The sequence below is a fragment of the Poecilia mexicana genome, unplaced genomic scaffold (genome assembly GCF_051168715.1).
Source record: "Poecilia mexicana isolate PSO_F unplaced genomic scaffold, ASM5116871v1 scaffold_12, whole genome shotgun sequence".
NCBI lineage: Eukaryota > Metazoa > Chordata > Actinopteri > Cyprinodontiformes > Poeciliidae > Poecilia > Poecilia mexicana.
The window spans coordinates 6,877,852-6,901,740 of NW_028263381.1; the positions used below are offsets into that span (position 1 = coordinate 6,877,852).

Here is a 23,889-nt window from a genome sequence, read left to right on the forward strand (position 1 = left end):
CTCCAAAGAAATGCTGCAAAAGGGAAGCTGTGGAAGAAATCCCATTTGACACAGCTAATTTGACAGAGCAAGATTTAACTTCATTTTAATCGCAAAGGGTTGAAAAGACTTTTATTGAACGTGTTTCAATAAAATTTGCTAAATCATACCAACAAAATGAGCTGCCGCTTAGTCTCGTTAAAAATGTAAGTTTTTGCAAATGGAATAATGTATTGTTTAATTTGAATGTATCATATTAATTAGTGCTGATGTGACCCAGATATTTCTGTTCTTCTACATATAAACTGGAACAAATTAATTTTGGCATTGAATGTAATAATATTGTCTTAAAGTTTCATGTTAAACCGCTTATAAAACATATTGTCTTTACCCTTGCTAAAAGACTGATATTAAACCTTAATGTATAAGTAAATTTATAGTAAGTGTGTAACAACACATTCAGCTCAAACGACAATTCGATATGATACACATTAGTGGTTTCACAGGAATGGACAAGATTAGAGTTGTCCATTTCTGGGTAATTTCACTATTTACTATTCGAGGAAAGTAAATTTACCCTTTTTGTTGCTTTTCCCACTCTGTGTTGTAAAGAGTGTGCAATTGTTACAGAATAACCCAGTCTAGATTTGACTATAGTCTAATTTAAGTGCTCTTAATTTCTTGTAGGCTGTAGTCATGAATGTACCTCAAACCGCCACATATCCAAGCTTGCATATCTGTACGACTAATGCCTATTGATGCATACTTAACACATACCAACGGTCATACTGAAAACACTTGTAAATTGTGTCTAATTTAGCTAAAGTGTATCTTAAATTTTTATATTGATATCTATTTTTTAATTAATTGATGTTAATAATGAGGGCTTAATGCCACAAAAGTACTGAAAATGATTCTTTTCTTGTCCCGTATAAGTCTTTAGCTTTATTTTCCTTTGCGGCTAACAGTTAATCAGTTTTACAGTGTTTCTTTTTTACATTAGCTTCTTCAAGGCTAATGTAGCAGATTTTTTGTAAGCCAACCATACGAGCAATATTGTATTGGAAAAGACTCCTTTAACACAACAGAATAACTAAAAGAAATACTTAATTTCCCTTTTTCAAAATAAGAACCTCAAACTACTGGGTTTCAAGCTGAAGCAGTTAAATTTTATTTTAGCACTGACTAGCATAAAGTCTCTTGCTAGCTTTGCTTTAGCAGACTAACGCTGTCCAGGCAAAAACAAACATTCAGTTGTCAGTTTGAGATTTTGTTTCACCCCTTACTGGTTTGTCAATAAAAACAGACAAGGGATTTAGCAATGTGCACATCTATACCACATAAATACAGTTTTTCTGCATCTTTAGCTTTAGCATTGAATCTAAAGTAACTCCTGTTTTCATACCATCTGTCTTGCACTTCTCCAAGTGTCTCATCCCCACCATTTATGCATGCGTAGCACACAGCCTCACGCAGCCATGTTCGGTGCATGCGCGCAATTTACTGTGACATTGTTTAAGTGCATTTTACTAAATATGTGTGTGCCTTTGTGTGTCTCTTGAGTCAGGTTAGAAAGCTCTAGCCCCTGTCAACAGTCTGTCATTTTCTTGCTTGCAGGGCTAACTTTAAGACATGTAAAGAGAGCCACAGGGAAGAAGAGGCAGGTCAATTCCAGATTCCCCCCCTGAACTGCGCCACAGTACTGAGAGTGTTTGGGCATCAAACAGTTAATTTACCCTTAGCATCATTAAGATTAAGAGACCCCCCAACCCCCCTCACCCTTCTCCCGAACCAACCCACTACTGATCTATTCCTGCATGTTACTGCTGTCAACGTTTTCCATCTTAAAAGCTTTTTGCTGGCGTAAATACATTTATTATTATTATTATTATTATTATTATTATTATTATTATTATTATTATTATTATTAATTATTATTATTATTACTAATTGGTGTTAGTCACTTTTCTTTTGGCTTTTGTCTATGCATATTTGGTTAATCAGCAACTCTTTACGTAAAACTCTAGACGTAAAAATTCGAGACACTTTGTTGTGTGTGACATGTAAAGCATGTAACCCTTAATACGATGTTGCATTTTGAACGTTGATGACCAATAAAGAGCTTTCCCAATTGTTGTCCGTGTACCGAGGGCTTGCTTTTTTTTAAAAATAAAAAAAACGACTCCTCGCCGTCCAGAGAAAGGGGCCCCGACCCCGCCTGCTCCGCTCCGTCCAAGCGGGTGGAGAGTATTCTTCGGGTTTGTTCGCTCAGAGACACACCTGCACAGACAAACTAAAAGTAAAACAAACAAACAAAAACACAAGTACACTTGACGCACAAAAACACCGAACACGATAAGTGAAGAAGCAGGGCAGAGTTAGAGTAGTCAGGCTCAGACAGGTGTTTTTTTTTTCCCCTTCTTCTTTTCTTTCTTTTCTGGAAAACCAGTCTCTCTTTTTTTATTTCTTTGGTCGCGCTTGACACTCAACCGAGCTTATTCTAATCCTTTCAGGCCATAAAGGCGAAAATGGAGGCGCTTAGGCCGTTGATACCAGTGTTGGAGGAGTACAAAGCCGATGCCAAATTGGTATTGCAGTTTAAGGAGGAGGTCCGAAATCTGACGTCAGTTCTAAGCGAGCTACAAGAAGAGATGGGGGCCTATGACTACGAGGAGCTCCACAACAGAGTGTCAAATCTTGAGGAGAGACTGCGAGCATGCATGCAAAAATTAGGTAGGCACAGAAAGTTGTTGACACACACTTTGCTTCAAGCACATACATGCACACACACACACACACACACACACACACACTGGCTAAAGATGCCATAATTAGCCCAGGTATTTACTTTCAGGCATACATACATGATGATGCAGAAAGCAAGGGAAGATTCCTTGCAACCGCCCAGCCCTCAAAATACACTTGCTTTATGTGCAAAATTGCTCAAAACTTTTAAATCACCGCTTTAAAGCGGCCACACTTAGTATTTTGAAAGTATTTCAAGATGAATAATTCTCCAGGATTTTTTTTTTAAAGTCCTCCAAAAGGTTTTTTTTTTTTTTTCTGGATTTTGGCTGCTTTTTTCTCCCTTTTGCTGATTTTTGTGTTGAGTCATTGCTCCTGACCAAAGCCACACAATGTGACACATGTTCTGCATAAATGTGAAACTAGAGAAGTGCAGGGCAGAAGTAGAAGTGCAGCATACCACCGGTACCTAAAAGACCCAAAACAGAAAGAATTCAAGGTCAAAGTCTGAATTGCTTTGGGAATCACCTTGTTGGTGCTACAAATCCTCATTGCTAACTTTAGCACCTTTGGTATTTCATAAATCTGAAGTGAAAAATGGTATCTTAAGTAACAAAGTACCGAAAACCAAAACAATGGTTTTGACGGTATTGTAGCTAACACCTGAAGTGTCTTTGACTGTCAAGCACAATGGAGGATTTGTGGGCGTGCCAGAGTGCACGTTCTCAGAAACTTGTTGAACTATTCGAATATTTTTCATACAAATTTGGTGTAAGTCGATCATCACTAGCTGTCTCTCTAGGATAATGGCAGGAAAACATTGGCAAATCAACACAGAAATGACTGAGCAGGCACAAAATCAACCTTTTATGGCCGTCTTGGTCCCAAGACTTAAATTCTTCAGAAAAAAGTCTGGAGTGAGATAAAGACAAGAGAGCATGTGAGAGGACCCTGAACTCTGCAGGGTAGAAAAACTGTGCAAAAAGGAATAGTCAAATATTTCTCTCCCTCTTTGGTCCTCGCTTGTTACATATTATACTAGACTGGATGTTGCCTTATTTACAAATCAGGGTTGAGGTATGGCTGCATACAATTTTGTCATGGTAATTTTATTCAAATCAATTGGATTTTTCCAAACCGTTTAATTGTATTTGGGTTAAAGGCTGCATTTTTCTAAACCTTACATTGGGCGATTATGCTGCAGAAATGAAAAGAACTGATTTTAAGGGGTTTTCAAACATTTTTTTTTTTTCCCCAGCAAATGCGTATCACCTTCCCAATGTACATTATTAGAAATATTATGTGGCATCCTGCTACTAGGAGAAGCCCTCATTTCAGCCTACCTAATGTGTATTCCTCAATATGTGAAACCTGATTAGCTTCATTGCAGGAACCTCATCAGAACGGTATGATGGAAGCGCTTGCTGCCTCAAAGTGGCACGTGAAAATATGCCCACAAAGTCAGCTGCGCTGCTCACGTGGATCCAGTCCTATCTTTGCTTTTTAGCCCCTTCCTCAGTGTCTTCACACCTCGTGTGACAGAGCACGGTGCTAATAGATGCACACCCACGTGGTGACTAAGATATATTACAAGAGCAGAGGCACTTAGCACATCGCGGGTATATTGTGTCCCTGTTTTGAATAATTCACAGTGCAAGATGGCAGAGGGGAATTTAGAAAGTGCTCAAGCCACAATGCCCTCTGTCAGCCCATTTCAGCTCGCTAACTGATTCTTCTGTCGTCGTACGTTTTTGCGGCGAATCTTTAACGTTTCGTGTCATCAGACAGATTTTAATATCAGGCGAGAATGACACAAGCAGATGTGAAATGTAGTTTTCAAATGATGACGTGAAAAACCTCATGGTTTATTCCAACTAAGATTAGTCACACATTTAGTTGAAATTCATTAGCAACACTTTGGCCAGATTTATTTCAGACTTGAGGAGTCAATAAATTTATTAAATAGAACATTAATGATACAAACAAAGTTCAAAAACAGACTTTGGCACCAACTAGTCCAGTAAGGATTACAAAGTCATAATTCAGGCTTTGGAACCACAGTGAGAATCATTATCCACAAATGGGAAAAAAAAAGAAACCTTTGAAGAGCGGGGAACCTTCCCAGGACTGTCTGACTTGCCGATGTTGGTCCAAGAGTGCCAAAGTCTAAACACTGTAGACCTCATTTACCTCAGTTAAGGTCTGTGTTGTTGATTCAACTATAAGAAAGGAGAAAAAATGATAACCTTTCTGAATGCTGCAAAGGCTGTCTAATGCTGACTAAACACAAAGAGAATCTCAATAAGACCTTTGGCAAAATACTATTGACTTTCTATTACATCTGATGTAAAAGTAACAGCATTTTTAAAAAGAACATCATACCTTCAGTCAAACCTGGTGGCGACTGTGATGCTTTTTTAAAGATTTTTAATAGATCCATGAATTCTGCTTGTCAGCAGAAATCCCTGAAGCAGAATAGCTCACCATCAGTTTGATATTTTATTTTATTTTATTTTTATTTATTTTTTGGTAAAAGTTCACAAATATTACAAATCAGGTCAATCAGCCAATCAATCAGTAGACTCTGAGCCACTCAGAGTCCACCTCTGAGTGGCTCAAAAAATGGCCTAGTCAAAATCTGAACTTCACTATAAGTGTGATGCTGAGGCACTGCCTTAAAAAAATAAATTAAAAAAAAGCTCCAATGTGGCTGAATTAAAGCAATTCTGGGATGCAGAGTGGTCCAAAATTCATCCGCAGTGAAGTAAAGATGGTCAGTTTTTCCAAAACACTGATTCCAGCTGTTGCCTTCCGAGTGCGACACAGTCTAGTGTTCATTTACTTTTTCACATAGGACACTGGGTAGCTTTTTATCTCTACAACCTCACTGCATTTTGTGTTTGTCAACTGATAATGAAATTAGTTTGACTTGAAACAGTTAAGTGTAAAGCAAAGGAAAAAAAAAAAACACACTCCACAGCAGCTTACAGTGCTGCTGTATATTTCACACTTATTTATATCAGAAGCCTCCTCCAAACCCAGGGGGCCGGGACCCTTCCAGTGTTTCCGCTCCCAGTTCGCTGAACACGCCATTCCCCGTGTCTGTGGCCAAGCAGCTGGAAACGGGGGAGGAAGCCGTGACCTCTGGGACGGATCGGTGGCGTGTGCGAGATCGGAGGAGATAAAGGCGAGGTCACCCAGCGAGATGCTGGCTTAGGCAGAGCAGAGGGTGGCTCTCCTTTTCATCTTCGCATGCTTGCTAAAGCTCTCATGCATCGTGCACACAGATGCACTCCGACTCCATGGCGCCGTGCAGAGATTAAACCGGCCAAGGTCACTGGCCACATTTGCATACGACCAACAACAATGGGGAAAGGAAAAAAAACACAGAGGCGGCAGAAATGTTTTACCTCTGAGTGATAGACAGGGAGGGCTGCAGGAAGGGTGGTAATGGAATGGAGAAAGTGAAAAAGAGCAGGAAAAGTGAATGAGAGTAAATAGAGTCTCCGCTGAGCTGTCCTTCAACCTGCTGTGTGCCAGAGAGACTAACGGGCCCGCGGCTGTCGGGACACAATGGCCATCGATCAAGTGGACATGCCAGCTTGCTGGGCAATAATCAAATATATAAATCTCCCGTTGCCGTGCCACCGCAATGTGGATGCACACAGAGCCGCAGGCGAAGGGAGGCCGTGGAAACGCAGACACACTGATGGATGGAGGAGCAGGAGAAATACCTCTGCTGGCTGCTCCACGGCAGCTGGTTCCCGTTCTCTGTTTGGAACCGTAAATAATAAAAAATACCCAAAACAAATCCCCAAAATTCAAAAATCTCATCAATGTATTTCATACTGTGGACTAACACGAGGTAGGAGAAAACTTTAAAGTGGAGAACAACGGATGTGTGGTTTTCAATTCTTTCTGAGAAGTGTGGTGAGGATTTGTGTTCATCCTCCCAGCCCCTGTATTTTGATGCCCGTAAAGTAAATCAGGTGCAACAAATTGTCTTCAGAAGTCACCTTGATGATAAAAATAAGTATGTGGTTCCTTCCTAGTTCTCTGTTTGTAGGGAATCACAGAAAAGAAAAGTTAAGAGTTAGTTTACATGTCAGTGAGTGAAACAAGTATTCGATTCTCCAGCTTTTCATGCATATAAGGAAGGATTTTGACACCACTCTCTTTACGGAGGCTTTCGAAATCCTCAGAGTTTCGTAGCTGTTGCTTGGTAACGCAAATCTTCGGCTCACTCTTCGGAGCAGAGATCTAGTGACTGATTAGGCCTCGACGTGACCTTAAACTGCTTGTTCTTTAGCCACTCCATTATTGTCTGTGTAGACTTTTGAGAAATGAGATCAATCTTATACAATTTGAAACGAGGCTGTAAAACGACAACGTGGAAAAAGTGAAGCGTTGTGAGTACTTTGTAGATGCGCTGTATTTCCCGAGGGGCTTCCAAGATTTCAATCTATTACAGCGCCTGGTGGTAATAGATTGCCAGGCAAATCAGGCTGAATTGTGTTGATTGCACTGGAGAAATCAAAGAACAATGATCCTCACAATACTGCCTGCATGCTTCGTCCAGATGACAGTGGGTTTGTACGAAGGAATCCTCAACTCCAAATCCACAGCAATGAAAAAACTATTTGTTTGCTTAGTCAAGCAAGAGTAATGAAATAAAAGAAAAGAACAAAACAAAACAATGTTTAATCGTCGGGAAAAGTCCCATTTGCAGTTTGGCACAAGTCACAGCAAACATTTGGAATTAGATGAGCTGGTTAGATGAACATTATGCACATTATATAAGTCAGAAAACTCATAAAGCACATGGTCCAGAAATTATTATTTTCTATTGAAACATGTTGGTAGCAACATCATGCAGGACCAGGGAAACTCCCTGGAGTTGATGGGAAAAGGTATGGAGCTGAACATACAGCTCTGGAAAAAATAAAGAGACCACCTAATATGATCAGTTTCTCTAATTTTATTTTTTATAGGTATATGTTTGAGTAAAATGAACATTGCTCTTTCGTTCTATGAGCTACTGACAACGTGTCTCCAAAATTCCAAGCAAAGATTTTGTATTTATTGGCAGAAAATGAGAAGAAATGGTCAAAGTAACAAAAACGATGCAGTGCTTTCAGATCTCAAATAATGCAAAGAAAACAAGTTCATATTCATTTAGAAACAATAACACTAATGTTTAAGTTGGTTTAAATCAGAAATCAACATTTGGTGGAGTAACCAGGAGGTTTTCAATGGGGTTCAGTGCAGTGGGCTCCATTTTTTCCAGGGCTGCAGGTCAATAAGGTGCTCTAGTCTGTAAAAGACAAGGATGAAGGTTCACCTTCCTGCAAGGCTAGGACTGGTTGACATATTCATGTTACACATTTTTGCCAAGTAAAATGGGCAAACAATCAGTCAATGTCAGCTTATAGAGACATCACCCACAAAACTTGCATTTGTAGTTGGAGCAAAAAGGTGATTTTATAAGGACTGACTCTGAGGGTCAGTGCATTTTTTTTTTAAAGTTTTGAAAACCATGTATCATTTTTTTCCATATTAATGCACTGTTTTGTGTTGGACTGTCTGTCACATAAAATCCCAATGAAACACATTTGCATGCGTACCATGCTAAAAATATGAATAAGTTCTGACTGATGGGCTGGTTGTGTTTTTGTGGCATCGGCCGCAGCTCTCGTTAGTTTTTTTTTTTTCCCCCTCACTTGGATTTGGCCTCTGATTCAGGCTAAACAAATTCAGGCCAAAAGGGGATTAGAACCTGCGCCCATGTATCTCCAGACAGCAGATCCATCAGCCTTGCCCACTGCAGCAGCAGTGGACTTCTAACGATAGATGCACGACTATAGAAAATAAATAAATAAATTAATGGCTAATGTCTGAGTGCGGTCTCTAATCCCCCCCACCCTTAGATGTTATGTAAGGGACTCGACCCCCCCTAGTAGAAACAGTAGATCCACGCTCGTGCGAGTATCCGTTTGTCTCTCAGCTGCAGCCAAGGTACAATTCCCACACATTCTCTCGGGCATGACATATGCCGCGCACGGAGAGACACGCCGACGCTCCAGCACAAAGCCACGAGTCCCATTACATAAGAGGCTGGAATGTGACAGCGAGAGGGGTTTGCAATGTGTGTGAAGATTAAGCAGAAGGGAAGCACAAATTAATCCCGGGTTGTATGTCCACAAAAGGACTGCGACATTCCACTTCGGTGAAGAACAAAAAGGGGATGATGGACTAATGGATGAAACGCTTCGCAGAGAGAGGCGAGAGAGGAAGAGAGAGGCTAATGAAACCCATAAAAGAGCAGTCGTCTCAGAGTTGCACTTTAAATTAGCTTTTTACTGTGGCTAACTCCCATCTTGTGATTTTTGAGAAGCCCTTTGCTGTGATCTCAATTATTATTTTTTTTTCTCTCTCTCTCTGCTAAGAAATGGCTAGAAAGCCTAACGAAACCTTCTAGTCTCTGCCTGCGCTTATTAGATAGAGACGATTACTCTGATCTCAGTCAGGAGGGACGCAAGACCAGCGTTATTTTTGTCAAATTTAGATTAACACCTCAATCAACGCTAATTAGCGCCTTGACGCCTGGTGGTTCACACAAGAGGAAAAGTACAGAGAGCCTCTCCCTTTCCTGATTTTTTTGTTTTTTTTTTCATTTCCCTAACTTCTTCACACATTCCCATTCTGAGGGTAAAACAGGCATTAGCATATGTGAGCAGAATAATAAGCACTTCTTGCAGAGTACATCATGCATGGGGAAAGGCTGTAAGATACCATAGAGCTGGACTGGAGCTGCCAACTTCATCCTTATGACCATATAATATTTTCCCATAAAGCTCGACCTCAATGGGTGAGGGGGCAGGGGGGTATGTGGCATTGCTGCAGATGTTCCCATTTTACTTCTTTACTTGCAGCCTGCGGCAAACTGACAGGCATCAGTGATCCGATCACCATCAAGACGTCTGGATCCAGGTTTGGCTCCTGGATGACGGACCCGCTGGCGCCTGAAGGAGATACCCGGGTAGGTACAGCACACAGTAACACAGCTGGGTTTTAAACGCAACTTTATGACAACGTCTAATCTGGTTGTTGAAAAAGAATTGAACATTTAAAGCTTTTGGTGTGGAAGTCGAACAGTGGAGCTGGAAACGTTTTGGGTAATCAGTTGGGTGAGATATATCTGCCAAAAAGAGTCGATGAAAAACTTTTCCTATTTTACCACTTCTGTTACGTTTTTTTGTTTTTTTTTTAGATAATTTCTATTTGATAATTGGCAGAATCATAGGAGAAATAATTTTGTAGAGTTTTTTTTATCTTAGTTTCATAAGTTCAGACATGCTAAGATTGCTATACCTTGTATCAGTGTGGGAAAACCTAGAAGACGATGTCATGGCTTTGTGGAAAAACTTATTTCCACTGATTTGAGTCAGTTGTTAATGTCAGCAGTAACAGCTCAATTAGGTCACTGTTTCTTAATGAAACTTAGTTTGTAGTTGGTTGAAAATATTGAAGTTAGAAATCAGAAATGACTCTCTTAAGGAAACTTTTTGATTTACTCACTCTGAAAAACCGAACATGGAGAAAATCCTAAAAAAGGACCAAAACATTTTTGGTCCAGTTTAATTATTCCCACATTTATCTGGTCATGGAAGTAGCTGAAAATCTAATTTTAAACTCTGGCAATAATCTTATTTATTTCCGGAATATGAAGAAAGCACATGAGCAAAGCTTTTAACTTAAGTCTTGCACAGTATTTTTGCAATCTTTGCCAGTTGGCAGAGTCCAATTTGGATTTTAATAGTGATTAAAATAACATTAATTATGATGGACGTAAAAATGTTGACCATCTGTCTTTTGTGACCAGATCTACAGCTGATATTTTCTTTGTAGAGGGAGAAACGAAGTCCGCTTCTTTTGCCCAGCAGGTGTGCAGCACACAGGTCCAGCTGCTCCAAAAGCTGTTCAACAGCTGGTCACTCTAGTATTTCTTTGGCATCTTAATAAAAGGACCTTAAGGCATAGGAACAGTTTGATTAGAAATTTCAGAACTTTGCTTATCATAATCTAATTACCTTATTATCAATGGTCCATGCAAAACTGATTCTTTTCGACTTTTTGTTTTAAATTCAGTGTTATAATAGTAGGCCTTTGTGACGTTGCTGCTGGTGTTGTACGTTACAAATGTGCTAATGTATAAACTTACTCAGAAGTCTGATTGCCTGTTACACATAATCTCAGATGAAAATTGTCTTCTGCAACCAACAGAACCTGTCAATTCTGTTCTCCAACATCTTCAATTTCCATCAGATAAGTTGTAACTAAATATCTCAGCTTGGGCATTTGCTAGTTAGCGGCAGCTCTAAAATCTTCGGTAAGCAGACGACAACATTAGACTTCAAAGCTTGTTCTCTACCTGACTACTACACAAAGAAACGTGACTGCAAAGCTGCAGCTATTCTTTACAAAAAGAAAAAGTCTACCACTCCGAGAGCGAGTGGCGTTAGCCGTCAGGTTAGCTTGACCAGCACTGCTTTTGTAGCCAATTGCATCAGCTTCCCTTTTGCATAGCAGGACTTGTTTTGGCTCAGAAGATGCATTTCCCATCAGTACACATACACTTATCGGCATAAATCGGTGGATGCCATATTCGTTTTTGGTGTATAATGATGATTCCTGCTTGGCAGAGCTGGGAAAGTTTAAAAGTTTCCTGGCATGAACTCAGCTTTTAAGGATAAGTTCAAAAACGTTGAATGTGTCATTTTCAAATGATGTCACCGATACTGGGAAGCATGTAAGTGCTTTGTCTATCCCTCTCAGACAACGGTGTTATTTATAAATTCAGATCAAAGATACATGTAGCTTGACCTATCAGCATTGTAAGGTGAGGGATTCTCAGTAAGACACACATCACTGAACTGCGGCTCTGAGAAAGACGATGCCATTTTCAAGAATGTAAAAAATGTTGCCAGAGCAGAAGGGGCATCAGAAGTCCCAATATGTGATTAAAGTGTTCTTGGCTCAATCAGCTGGAAAAAGTCACACTGGTTAGTCGGCTGTTTTCCGGCTGCTAAAATAAAGCAGTTGTTTTGCTCACTGGGGAGTGAAGCCGGTTATGAACAGGATATGGGTTATGGCTGATCTGGAAGGTTCATGTTACCTGCTTTTCCATGTTAAATCAGTCTTTACCTTCACTGGGGATCATGGCCTCCCAGAATAATTATTTGCAGCTAGTTCTAACCCAGACCGTCACCGTCAGATGAAAGGAAATTGTTTGGGATGTTCAAGTACAATTCTAGAGGCACCAAGGCTGCCAGGGTCTTGAACCTCCTGAAACACCAGTGTCACTGTCTAAAATGAAACTTTGGGTCACCATCATGTCTCCTCTGGCGGTGTACAGAGTAAAAAAAGAAGTACTTACTTTAAAATAAACACATTTAAGCTGCAAATAGCATCCACCCACAAGGCTGAGCCAAATAGCATTATAGATTTATTGTCAGATGAGACAAAGATTAGTTTATTCGGTCACATTGACAAGAACGCCTGAAGAAGGTGAATGTTAAGTGTGAAAAACTCTCTCCCATGAAAAAAACTTCCCTGAGTTTTAAAGCCAGGTCTGTGCAAGGAAACCAACTAGTTTAACCAAACTCTACCAGACCCTGCTATGAAGAGCTGTTTGTTATACAGCCAATATCATACGACTGCCTCGTTGATGACTGCAAACCTGTGCAACAAATTCTTATTTTAGAAGTCATTAAACCTGTATGTTGGAAAAACGAAAGGTTAAAAGCCCACAGTGAATATGGCATTGATGATTAAGATGAGTGTACACAAAATTACAGGAACAGCTGTTACTTATATAATTATGATGCACTACAAAGAAAACGTTTGTAAGATTTTAATAGGGACGTCGGGCCTTGAAGAGGATGGAGCTCGATAACAGACAATTATTTAATTATAACACCTTCCTTTAGAAAGCTTGTTTCAAAAATACCACAATCCATACAGCCGATGAGGCAATTTAACATTAGAGTGAAAGAAAAATGCTAAGAATTTAGCTGAAGTGTAAGAAGGGAGCTTTGTAAAGACTAAAATCGTCGATTTTGATTAAAACACACCAAAAGGCGAAATGGCACAAAAGTGTTTACTTGGCAGAAGTGGACAGTCTCACTCGACCTCTTTTTCTACTCCAGTGTGTTTCATCCTGTTCCAAGGGGACCTGCTCCCTGCATGTGACTGGCATTCACCAATCAGTCGCAGCAGCAGGGGGTACCAGGTGGTGAAAGAGCCTTAGCCGTATCAGTTCCGCAGAGACTGGGAAGGTATTAGTGGATCTGGAATGGCGGCCGCCAAAGGAGCCAACAGGAAGCAGGGTTAAAACGCAGCCGCAGCAGGATGACATTATCCTGGCAGGGTCTGTCAGCTGCCATCCTGAGGATGACATCAGGAGTTTTAATTATTATTAAAAGCTTTGTTGGCTCAAATAAAAAAAGAATTCCTATTGTTATCTTGATTAGGATGCTTGTTCGTTGTGACGCTTAGTTTTGACTGTGAGGCAAATTTAACACTATGGAGTTATAAGATGCAGAGATCTGAAGCATTCCTTTTCTTTTTATTCTGCTTAGGTTTGGTACATGGATGGCTACCACAACAACCGCTTTGTTCGGGAGTACAAGTCCATGCATGACTTCATGACGTCGGACAACTTCACGTCCCACCGGCTGCCGCACCCGTGGTCGGGGACGGGCCAGGTGGTCTACAACGGCTCCATCTACTTCAACAAGTTCCAGAGCCACGTCATCATCAAGTTCGACTTCCGCACCTCGTCCATCAGCAAGTCCCGGCAGCTGGACTACGCCGGCTTCAACAACGCGTATCACTACGCCTGGGGTGGCCACTCGGACATCGACCTGATGGTCGACGAGGGGGGCCTGTGGGCCGTCTACGCCACCAACCAGAACGCCGGCAACATCGTCATCAGCAAGCTGAACCCCAACACGCTGCAGATCATCAAGAGCTGGACCACCAACCACCCCAAGCGGAGCGCCGGCGAGTCGTTCATGATCTGCGGCACGCTCTACGTCACAAACGGATACTCTGGAGGAACCAAGGTTTACTACGCGTACTCCACCAACTCCTCGACTTACGAGTACATTGACATTCCCTTGCAGAACAAGTACTCGCACATCTCCATGCTGGACTACAATCCTCACGACCGCGCCCTCTATGCTTGGAACAATGGCCACCAGGTGCTCTACAACGTGACACTGTTTCACGTCATCCGCTCAGAGGAACTGTAACGGAGGAGGATTCAGTAAGGATAGATAGACGTTGTCCTTGGGAAGAAAGGGGGAAAAAAACAAAAACAAGCTCATTGTATTCAATCTCTGAAAGAGGAGACCGTATCGAGAACATCTTGTTAAAACAAAGAACTTGTGAAAGACTGCATTATCCTTGAATGCAAAATGCATTGAATGTGTACATGAACACAAATCTATCATTGAAGTGTTTCATTCCAAAATTAGATGTTACTACTGGAGAAATACTGCAATATTATTTATCTAAAAAAAAACAAGATAATTGAAAGGAATATTAAGGTTTTGTAAATAAATGTCTAAAGATGACTTTTTGATTTTAACGGTGTGTTTTATTTTGATAGCTGCCTTTAATAGTGGTATATTAGAGGCATTTTTATTTTGGAATGAAACTCTTTAATCGTTTGTTGTCTAGAAAAAAGATGATTGTAAAAATAGAAAATATATTAGACTCAAAATACTAAGAACAGATGCCATTAAAAGAAAATACCACGCCTTTTTTTTATATAAGCAAATATCAACCTAAAGGTCATTCCTGAGGCTCCTCCCAGATGGACTTTTCCGTGGTCGACAGGGGAAGGTCAGAAGTCATGGGGTGGGAGGTTCTGGAACAACGACTGTTGGCTACAAACTGTTGGATCCTACCCCTGCCCAAGATCCTACGGATAAAAGTGGAATGTCGGTCCAGTCAGAGGACTGGACAGCCAAGAGGAAGCGGGTCTCTCATATCATTTTTATCAAAGTACAGTAGCAAATCTAAAGTCTGTAGAGAAACAACAATAACATCTACTAAAAGGCCTGAAGGCACTGACTGTTGATCGCGCTGATTTTTTGATCTGATTTTTCCGTGTCGGTGGTTATGTGTTGAAACGGATTTCTTTGCATGATTGTTTTCTATAACTCCAGTCTGCTCTGTTGAATGTCCTTTGCTGTACGATACTACAAATTCAAGCTCGAAAGGGAGTTGGAAGAAGGCAAAACACAATTAAAAGATTTTGCTAATAATTCTTTTTTTTTTTTTTTTTTTTTAGTTTTCCCTCGGCTTCTCCCTGTGTAACGTCTGCTTCTTTTGCTTCTGTTTCTTTGCCTCCATTTTAAATGTTCTTGTACTATTCAGCCACTGGTCTCCTTGTATTTATTTTTTATTAAACTGTCGGAGGAATCTAGCTAGCTCACTGATCTATGAAGTAAAAAAAAAAAAAAAAACTGAATTTCTGACATAATGCATTGTTGGTAAGGGAACCTGGTTCGCTTATCTTCATCTCACATGAGCCTGAAGAGGTCAGAGGTTTACATGAAAAGAATAATCCCATCTCATATCCTGTATCCACCCCCACGCCCCACTGCGAGTGGAGGATGTTTGTTAAATGTACGTATACCCTTGCTAAAAACAAAGGCTTTTCACTCTTTTTGCGCTTTGCTGGACATGTATTGTATCTGAAATGAGATGGTCTATGAATCGTGTCAATAAAACAGAGAAATCTGACTCTCGGGTTGTTTTTAAAAGTTACAGGCATCCGTTAGACAGCGTGTTTGGTTTAAACTGAGCTTCAAGCTCACATCACATGGTGAGAACATCTTTTATTGCAATATTCTTTGAGGAGCATTCTAATGAGTCATAAGTAGTGCAAATTACTGGGTGTGTACAGAAGAAAACGCTAAATTCACTGTTTGAAGCGAGTGTGAAGAAAATGAAAGTCTCAACAATTACACACTGTTTCTGCTGGGTGTGGTAAAGCAAGATATTGTCATATAGTGAGTATTTCACCTTCACATGCTGAAAGTTATTCACCGTTACATCTTTTTGTTTAAAAACGTTCCAACTTTATTCTGATTAGAGTTACACTTTTGTTTTTTACAAGCCAGAACTTCCTGTTGCAGATGACTGGAAATGATGCAGTCAAAAAATGTTTTGTGATAAAAATTAGAAAATAATATGCAAATTAGAAAACTATTACTTGAAAAGTATCTGCGAGTGTCATTTGAGCCAAAACTATGTTGTTTTATGACCAAACAACAGTGTGAAATAATGCACCAAAATAGCAAAAGTTGTAGTGAAAATTGTAGTCATAATACTGCCTAAAAGTTTGTCCCTAAAAATGTGACAAACTTTTTAATATCAAGAAATCACATTATAACAATATGATAATAATTAGCTATTAACTTGTTTTTCCACATATTTATAACCAAACTATCAACCAGTTGCTACAATCTTATTATTAAAACGTAAGTAGATATGTTATCCAGCAAGAACTGATGGCCTGACTTGGGGAAAACCATCTGTGTGAAAATAAAGATGTCATCTGCGTATAAAAATACCTTCCCTGTGCAAATGGAGCAAATGGTAGGTTCTTTGTACTCAGAAGTTACAGTTCATAAGTTGTCAGCCTAGCCAATGGGCCAACTAATAATAGTTAGCACCAAAGCAAACAGCATGTTATTTCAACATCTTAATTTGGATGTGATGTCGTTTCACATGCAGAACCGATGTTTACAGCTGATAAAATCGGATCGCTGAATGAGAAGTTTTTCAAACCTTGATATTTTTACAAATAGTTTCAATTAGTTTTTTGTGAAAATTCAAATGCTTTAAGCAGCTTTGGCAATCTAAACACTGAGTGTTAGTCATCAGCAAATAACTTGATGTCAAGGAACTAGAAATGATAGATGGTTAGAGGCAGAAGACACTAGCTCATCCTTAATATGGACGAGAGGGTCTGTAGGGTTCAGCCAATGAGATGAGTTCTGAAAGCTTAACAAGAAAAGGAAAAATGCCAAACAGTTCGGCCAATTGTTATCTAAGAAGCACTGGACTCCCTCCTGAATTTAGAAAATGTTTGTTCAATTAGTCATCGGATTAGTCACATTTTGAATTTCTTATGAAGTTCTTAATAAAGTCTGCAGCTCATCCTGAACCTGAAGTATCGTCTCCCTGCCTCTGTCCGTGGTCCGTCTATTTAAATAATATCCCCGACTCAGGGACAGTTGTAGTCTTTAACCATAACCCTCATGAAAGGAACATGTTTTCTGTCTCTTTAAATTTGATGTTAAACACTTCTTTTACGTATGTTTGTACTGATCTACCACAAGCAAGCCACAAGGGCTTTCTCGCTCTTCCTCGCTTCATCTGCTTCTACTTTTTGAAGCCAGACCAGACCGTCTTCTTTTTGCTCACTCAACAGTTTTACCATCTTTGATTCGCTCTCGATCACCTCAGTCAGCTGCCATCTTTCTTTTTCTTCTTCATCGTTCAGCCAGTCAATTGTTCACACTCTTTGTTGCTCCCATACTATCCCCCCACTGCCTCTCAGTCCTCTGATGCTGCAATCGATGAATAACTGATTGCTTCTATTTTCACCTGACACAAACTGATCTACTCACCAGAATAAGGGGGAGGGGATATTTTTATTTTTTTATTTTTTTGGAGATGGAGAGAGAAGTAAACTCGCATGCAGAAGTAACGTGTTCCTCGGAGGATCTCGCTGCACATGACACAGCGAGCTGTCACTCAGCAGGGGAATATATTTGAATCTTCAAGCAGCGAGGAGCGCATTAGGAAACATATCAGCGCCGCCCGTAGCCTCCGTTTCTCAGCAGCCACATCACAACCTCATACACCCTTGGATCTGACAGTTACACTTTATTTCATCATTGTGCATCTTGGCCCTCTCTGGCAATTATTTCACACTCACCCAGGATTTCTTGAAAGCGAAGTCGGGTAATTAGCTTGTGCATACCTTGCCCTTTTGCTGCTATCGCTGTAGCATTAATTCTGAGACAAAAGGAGGAAGGCGGTGAGGGGTTTGACCTGACCGCGCGGGGCGCCGCGCGCCTCAAAAGTTCAAGATTCTGTCAGGAATAAAAAGCCAGAGTGCTACAACCAATTACAGATTCTTAACATTTTATGAACACCGCGCTACATTTTGAAAGATTGTTCTTAAAACATGATTCAGCACTGTGATAATCTAACTAAATATTTATGACCTTTACTTCTTTTTAAGTCTTCAAACATTTATTAAACCTGACAAACTTGCTACTCAAGTTGATCATCCAAGAAAGAGTTTGTTACTTCTTTGCATAATAGTGCAAACTCTGGAAGACTGGAGACTGAAGAGACACAACAGTTTTCAAGTTTTGCCAGAGATTATCCATTGGAAACAAGTTGAAAGCCACTGCAGCACAAAGATATTCTTTGACCTAAACCGATCATTTCATTCCGGTCTTCAGGATTGTACTCGCTTGCTCTTGATGAAGGCGGACGCTTTTTTCCTCTGCTCCCTCCCTGCCCTTGTCTGCCCTGCTTGCTCTGTTTTTCCTCAACCCCTCCTGTATCCATGGAGCTGTGGAGCTGAAAGCTCCCAAGGACATTCCTGGATAAACAACACCTTTATCGAACTTTGCAAGGAGGCTCAGTAACATGGCTCCGTGGCCCTTTGACATCACTGCCTTCACTCGTGTCTTTGTTTTGCCCATTGTTTTGTCTGAATGTTGCCATTTGCCCTAATGTGTCTTTTCCTCTTTTTTGTTTTAGAAATGGTGGAGTACTCCCTATTTAACCCAGAAAAGGATTATTTTTAGTTTATTTTTAATATCAGAAATTGTGGGGTACGCACTATTTAGATCAACATTATACAGGCCAGAAATGGAATCAGAATTAGAATTAGAACAACTACGAACTTGGAATCCAGAAATACTTAACAGGAACAGTCACTGCTTAGTTTATATTACTTTTAACCCAGAAAAGGAATTAGAACAAACTTAGAATTGTGGAGTACTCACTTTAACCCAGAAAAGGAAGTAGATCAGTCACTCTTTAGCTTATTTTACCAGAAACTGTAGAGTACTCACTATTTAGAAATGGAATTAGATACTTAGCAACCCTGAATAGGAGTACTTAGTTTACATACTTTAGAACATTAGATTAGTTTTCTTTCCTTTGGTTTGTTATGTTCTTTGTATTTCCTTTTAACTCACGTAAAGCACTTTGAATTGTTTTGTTGCTGAAAATGTGCTATATAAATAAAATTACCTTACCTTACCTCAATCCGTGTGGTCGGGTTTATTGTACCACTGCAAGATAAAGCTTCTCTGCACTCTCAGGCCTTTTGCTGCAGGTTTTTTCTTCTGGGTGTTCTTTCAGGATTGGCCTACATTTGGCTTCATCCATCTTCCCATCCACTCTTCCCAGCTTCCCTTCTCTTAACCCCACAGCGTTACAGTGATTGGGTTCGCTTTCTGTCACAGGTTGTGTTTCGCATACAGGCCAAAAAGTTGCTTTTTGATTGCACTGAACCAGGTTACTTTCCTCCACGTGTGTTTTATATGTTTCCTACATTCATAGAGGAAAATAAAACTCATAATCACTTTCAGTTTCATTATTGCCACTCTCTAATGACATAAAATGATTATGTTTCTGATTACCATGGACCTATGAGCTGCTTCTTTGCTTGAAGCTCTCATTAAATTGTCGCTCTCAATTTAATATAGACAAGTTTTGGTTGGTTTTGTAGTTCTGTCATTCGTGTTATATCCATGTAACTACTCTGGAAAGTTCCTCTTTTCAAGACTAAAGAAATAATTACTTCAAAACACACCAACAACACCTGCATGCTTCAAATCACAGGGTTTTATTTAAACAAATATGTATGTTTGCTGCACATGAAAAAAAATAACCTGTACTTTTAATTAGTTCTACTTAACCTAATAACTCAGTTTTTGCTTTTTATTAAGATGTAACTTGATTAATTCTTAACCATCCAGGGAGCAGAAGCAGCCATAATATATCTCTGGCCCCGAGACTGTGGCAATCACAGTGAGTACTTTCAAATTAAATGCACTGTGATACATCCAGAGATTTTATTTATTTATATATTTTTTTCAAATACACTTCCCTTTATTTGTTTTCGTTTCAAATATTTTCTCTCCAGATTGATCTCACTGGCCCAGAAAGAAAGCAGAAACGATACCCAAAATTTTTTTACTGTGGCTCAGGGCGACATCGGAGCAAGACAACACAACCATGGACTGGAATAACAGCTGATAATAAATCAATGGAACCATAAAGACGGGGTCTGAGAGAGGAAAAACAACAGTAATAAAGACAATTCATTTTAATTACAGCACAATAGAAAGGCAAAGCAAAATAAAGTCAGGTGTCCCCTTTGTGATTCTTAATTTGGCAGTAATATTTACAATTGTGTCCTTGTCAGCAGTTCAGCCACCTGCTCACTCACAAAATATCCCCTAATTAGCATTTTTGTCAATGTGCTAATTAGCACATCTTATATGGGCATGCATACACACTATTTGGAGCTGAGATTACTATACATACTCAGAACACATCCCAAACTACGCAGGTTTTTCATCATTTTGAATGTAAGGCCGAGACTCTCGCTTTGCTGCTGGATTCAAGGTAACTGTAAACATGTGGACTGTTTTTTTGTTTTTAATGTGAGAAGTGAGGCATTTGTAGTCTGGTAAAAGGAGATCACGTAGCTGAATTGTGAGCTTTGCAAGGTCTAAAGGTCAACATTTTCCAGTAAGTTCGTATTTTCAGCACAACACTTGGGAATCGGCATTCTGTTGTTAATGGGAAAATTATTTTTGGCGTCATTATTGCGTCGTAAACAGAGGTGACTGAAGCTAGATCTCACAAATAGCTTAACATGCCATTTCAAATCATTATTTTTCTTGATGCTTCAGAGAGAAGAAAAGGTTTTCCATTATGACTCTCGTTATTTTGAGCGTACTCATATTAGTTTAATAAATGAAAATATTGATTTACAATTTGTCCTCCATTTGGCTCAGACACAGGAGAAAAAAAAAAATCATAGCTGCTGATAACTAAAAAAGAAAAAAGCAGAGAGGACGTAATCCTATGACTAAGGTCTGCAATTTGGGAATATTTAGGTCTACAAGAACGACAGAGAAGGAACAGTGGAGCCAACCAAAGTTAATGCTTAAAAAGGAAAGTTAAAACGACAGAATTAGACCGAGCCCAAAATAAAACGAGGGTAAACATCGGAGAAGTGCTTTATAATTTGGAGGGCGCTTCCAGGCCCTCAAACTATTCAAAACCGATCCACAGTTAGCTACAGCTTGACGAGTATCTCTGCTTGATTTGGTATATTTTTGAATAAAAATAACCACTTATAGGTTACTGTGGCTCAACATCTCTTTCCAAAATATTGTCGGATGTTTTCTTTTAAGCTGGTTTGACTGCATTCTTTGTTCAGATTTGGAGATAAATCACTTTTATAGTAAATCAGTAAAGATTTCACACTGCCTCAACGTGAGTCTTCAACAGAGTTGTGTATCAAACAAAGTTGAGAAACATATATATTGAACTGCGAGATGAATTCTCGGATGAAATGTGTCACGAACAGCCGATCTGCTGAATGGCTGTGATAAAATTTGATCAATGTTAACCAGCCTAAATATACTCCTGATTTCACAAAATTCTCTCAAGGGCAAAGGTCACCAGTCTGTTGCAGGACAACACAGTTAAACAGAGGACAAACAACCAAACACTCAAACACAGAGCTAAGGGCAATTAAGAGAAGCCAATTAGCCTATCATGTTCTTAAAAGCCAAGTATGTGCCAAACAATTTAACTCTATGAACCTCAGTGATTATTTTATATCAGTAAAAAATATAGATATCAATACAGAATTTATGCACATGAGTGTAAACCTCTGACTGCAAATGCAACCGCGCTCCAAGAAGCAACAAGGACAGTTCTCTTTACACTTAAGTGCCCACATGTAGGGATGACACATGTGCTGCATGCTGTAAAGCATTCTGGCTGAAAATTATGGACGGTCCTCTGCCAAGGTTCAAATCTTCCATGTGTGCACATTCATGTGTATCTTGTGTGGAGATTTATCTGTGGGTATGTAATGCTAAAGAGCTGTGCTGCCAAAATATGTGCCATCTGCGTACACAAGAGGTTTCACACGCTCGTTCTAGTTTGAAGGCTGCGCCAGTGTTCTTCTCAGGGACGTCGGCCAATCATCACAGGGAAGCTAAAAGCAACATGCTCCAGCCCATTAGCCAGTCGCATCTTCACCTCAGTCATTTTCAATAGTTTCCACACTGGGAGTGATGGCATTTTTCTGCTTTTTTTGTGTGAAAGTCGAGGATCGTGTTTTGTAGAACACTGTTCTTGCTTTAGGTGGCTTGAGAATCTGTACTTTTACTTTGTGAAAAGTGATGAAAAAAAAATTTGGACAAATTCTAATCAATTTTAAATCAGATTTGGTAAGGTATGATTCAGCATCGTCATTTCCGATGATTATTTTAACTGTAAACAATGAACTACTCAGCATCAGTTGCTTTGTGGGAATCAAACCAAATTATGGAATTGTTATAATATATATTTAAAAAAATTAAGGTTTTGTTGTAAAAGGTGTAAAGGAATTTACACCCCTTCAACGTCAAACTCTTGTTTTGGGGGATTTTATGTGGTAGTCAAAAACAAAATAGTGAATAGTTATCAAGCGGAAAACCATGTTTTTCCACATTTTATTTCCCCCACAAAATCTTGAAAATTTATCACAATCAAGTAATAAGTTCTTATTTAATATCTTTAAATAAAACACCACCAATTACCTTCAGAAGGTACTTTTTTAGTAAACACATTCTGACTGTAATTCAATCGCAATGTTCTGTTGAAAGAAGGCCGTAAAACGCTTTGTTTGTAGTTAGCGAAGAGCTAAATGGGTGACACAGTAAAAATGTGGAAGATGATCTGCTCAGATTCAACAAAACCGAATTTACTAGCTTCATTGCAAATTTGTGACAAAAACCCCCTGTACATTACAGCAGACGCTCACCAATTCACGGTTCAATTGAGTTTTTTCTGTTGAGTGTAACTCGAAACTACCTGTAGAAAATCTGTCTGTTGATTTTCAAACAACACATCTCGGATATTTTGAAGGAAATGCAGCTTGGGAAGCTGAAATATCAAGTGACCCGCTGTTGGTTGGTTTTTGCAAAGCAGGCTGTACCCACAGGAAGAAAAATAAAGAAGATGGTAGTGCTAAGCCAGTTTCCAGTATGCATATTGGGGAATATTTTGTGGGTAAGCTATTAATATGGGCAGTTCTGAGCATCCAAGATCTTGACCAAAGTTGGGGAGTTAAAGTATCTCAGGGTCTTGTTCACAAATGAGGGAAAAATGGAGTGAGCAGTCAATAGGAGGATTAGTGTGGTCTCTGTACCCGTCCATTTTGACCTCTGCACTTCCTTTGCAGAGTGTCTGTGCTCTCCCCAAGAGATGGGGTGAGAATCATCTAAGTGACTGGGGAAAATCTGCATCTCTCTGTTTAGGTTGCTGCCTTTGATGGATGGATGGATTCACTGTAAAATGATGTCACTATTGCATTCAAGTGTCTGACCTGCCACCTCCACCAGAATATGTCAAGAGCAGTAAGACCTAATTGTGGTAAAGGCCTTCTCACTTATCAGGTAATGTGGAATACCTTCAATCTGGAAACCAATACAGCAATGTGGCGGTCCTTTCTACTCAGAACCTACTGTGCAGGAATCCTGCCAAGCTCAGTCTGATTACTTTGTTTCACCTGACAACCCCAGTCTCCAACAATAGAAGTAAAAACAGAATTAGATGGACCTGGATCAATACCTCCAGGCAGTTTGCCCCTATGCACCAGCAATGTATAATTATGTTCTCAACCCTCCCTACTGAATGCCACGTACAGCCCTTGACTCGCAATGCGAGTGCTACACTGAATGCATCTCTCCACACCTCTCATGACTCTTTTTCCATCTTACTGACGATCATAATTGCGTTTCTTGTCTCTGTCATGGACTTCTC

At 39.7% G+C, this 23,889-nt stretch overlaps 1 protein-coding gene across 3 annotated transcripts in view; it reads left to right on the plus strand.

Annotated features, from left to right (window-relative positions):
* The window catches only part of olfm1b (olfactomedin 1b), a 28,207-nt gene extending 12,667 nt beyond the window's left edge, over nucleotides 1-15,540 (plus strand). For all 3 annotated transcript variants that reach the window (XM_014972612.2, XM_014972606.2, XM_088010840.1), the window contains 3 exons: nucleotides 2,493-2,712; nucleotides 9,657-9,763; nucleotides 13,365-15,540. In XM_014972612.2, the coding sequence (XP_014828098.1) occupies nucleotides 2,493-2,712; nucleotides 9,657-9,763; nucleotides 13,365-14,039 (1,002 nt within the window). In that variant the 3' untranslated portion in view covers nucleotides 14,040-15,540. The remainder of the gene's footprint in view (nucleotides 1-2,492; nucleotides 2,713-9,656; nucleotides 9,764-13,364) is intronic.
* Nucleotides 15,541-23,889: the final 8,349 nt, after the last annotated feature.